We start from the raw sequence: 2,218 nt of genomic DNA, 5'->3' as shown, positions 1-2,218 counted from the left end.
CATGTACTGTACCTGTTCAGGGCCTTGTTGCTCATAGTTGAGTGTCCCAAGACCTCCTTAAGATTGATTCCATCCATGTGAGATTTGAGATTGGCTTTGTGTATTCACTGCAGCAAGTTGCAGTCCATCAATTCTCTTGGTCATCATCTCCATTTGTTGCTGAAGTTGTTGATGCATCTGCTTGTTTTGAGTCAGGATTGCATTTACTCCTTCAAGTTCCATCACTCCCCGCTTTGGATTTGTGTCATGGTGCCTCTCAGATGAGTAAAAATATTGATTGTTGACCACCATATCAATGAGATCTTGTGCTTCTTAGGCAGTTTTCATCATCTGGAGTGAACCTCCAGAGGAGTAATCTAATGCTTTTCTTGATTTCAGGGTCAATCATTCATAAAAGTTTTGAAGTTTCACCCACTCACTAAACATCTCTAGTGGACATTTCCTTATCAGGGCCTTATATCTTTCCCATGCCTCATAGAGTGATTCTCCCTACTTTTGTATGAAGGTTTGCATCTCTGTTTTCAGCTTGATGATCCTCTAAGGTGGGTCTCACCAAATCATCCCAATTATTGATGCTCTCCTTGGGAAAGGTTTTCAGCCATTGAGAAGCATTGCCCCTCAAAGAAAATGGGAATAGAAGTAATTTGTAGATGTCAGGATGTACCCCATTTATCTTGACAGTTTCACAAATCCTCAAGAAAACAGACAAATGTTGGTTGGGGTCTTCAAGAGGGCCACCTCCATAAGCACAATTATTCTGCACCAAAGTGATTAGTTGAGGCTTCAACTCAAAGTCATTTTTATGAACATTTGGGGTGAGGATGCTGCTCCCATAGTGTCTAGGATTGGGGATAGTGTAAGAGGCCAACACCCTTCTTGCAGGTTGAGCATTGTTGCTCACTCCCTCTTCACGCACCTCAGACTCCATGACTTGCAAAATCACAAAGAAACCAAATGAAACCTGGACATTCTAATGCTAGAATGTGGTTAGAGGGTTAGTTGACAAAATGTGTCAAATAGTTAATATGCTTAAAAGGAAAACAAAAGAAAATTGCTTAATATAGATTATCACCTACGTAATCATTGTCGATCTAAATCAATCCCCGGCAACGGTGTCAAAAATTTGATGAGGGAAAAATAATTCCACAAAAACTCACTGGCAAGTGTACCGGGTCGCATCAAGTAGTAATAACTCACAAAAGTGAGGTCGATCCCACAGAGATTGATGGATCAAGCAACTTTAGTATGGTGATGAATTTAGTTAAACTAATATTGACGATTTGATTGGAAATTGATTGACAGAATGTAAATTGCTATGAATCTAAATTGCAGAATATAAATTACTTGAAAAGTAAATGACAGAAAAGTTAAATTGCTGAAATTTACAGTGCAAGAAATTAAAAGAGCTGAAACTTAAATTGCAAGAAAGGTAAATAACTGAAACTTAAAGTGTAAGTAATTTAAATTGCAGAATCTAAATTGCTAGAAAATGTAAATTTCATGAAGAATAAAGGGATTTGGGTGCTAGGAATCAAAACAGAATGAAAACTTAGATCAATTCTAAAATCCTATAAGAGAAATGAACAATTGCAGAAGAATATCGAAACAGAAAGAAAACTAAGATCTCAATTGCTCTCTTAACAAAACAGAAAAGAAGAAATTGCAGAGGAAATAAAAACAGAAAGAAAGTTAAGATCAGATCTCCAATTCTTAGACTTATAAAAAGGAAAAGTAAAAGACGACTTCCAGATGAAGAAATAAAGAAGAATTCTTCAATCCAAATTCCCAGATCCAAAATAGAAAATAAAAGTTACAGAAGAGAGAAAACAAACAGAAAAGAAAAAAACTCAGATCTGATCTATATTTCAAAATTTTTAAAATGAAAATTAAAAGAGAGCTCCCCTAATGAAATCAAATTCCCCTCTATTTATACACTTTCCAATTCTGGCATCAAGTTCTTGGAGTGGGCTTTTTGGCCTGTGAAGAAGTGGATCAAAATGGCACTTGGCTGCTGCTTCCAGGGGAACGTTGCGTTCTCAAAGTGAGCGCATTGTTCATTTATCCACGCGTTCACGTCTCTGACGCGTGCGCGTCCTTTTTTCTTTTTTCTCATCGACGCGTACGCGTCACGTACGCGTGCGCATCACTATCAATCTTCAGCTCCCAACACACTCGCGCGCCCCTTTCCCGCATACACATCCTCAATGGCGTTCAACTA

At 38.0% G+C, this 2,218-nt stretch overlaps 1 protein-coding gene across 1 annotated transcript; it reads right to left on the bottom strand.

Annotated features, from left to right (window-relative positions):
• Window positions 1–472: 472 nt before the first annotated feature.
• Window positions 473–928, bottom strand: LOC148555206 (uncharacterized). Its single transcript, XM_088490619.1, has one exon. It carries the CDS (start codon window positions 926–928, stop codon window positions 473–475), a length of 456 nt encoding a protein of 151 aa, XP_088346745.1.
• Between the last annotated feature and the right edge of the window lie 1,290 nt (window positions 929–2,218).

The sequence above is a fragment of the Arachis ipaensis genome, chromosome B6 (genome assembly GCF_059453495.1).
Source record: "Arachis ipaensis isolate K30076 ecotype BB chromosome B6, ASM5945349v1, whole genome shotgun sequence".
Lineage (NCBI taxonomy): Eukaryota > Viridiplantae > Streptophyta > Magnoliopsida > Fabales > Fabaceae > Arachis > Arachis ipaensis.
Note: the sequence above shows the minus strand (reverse complement) of the source record. Positions and strands in the feature narration are given on the sequence as shown.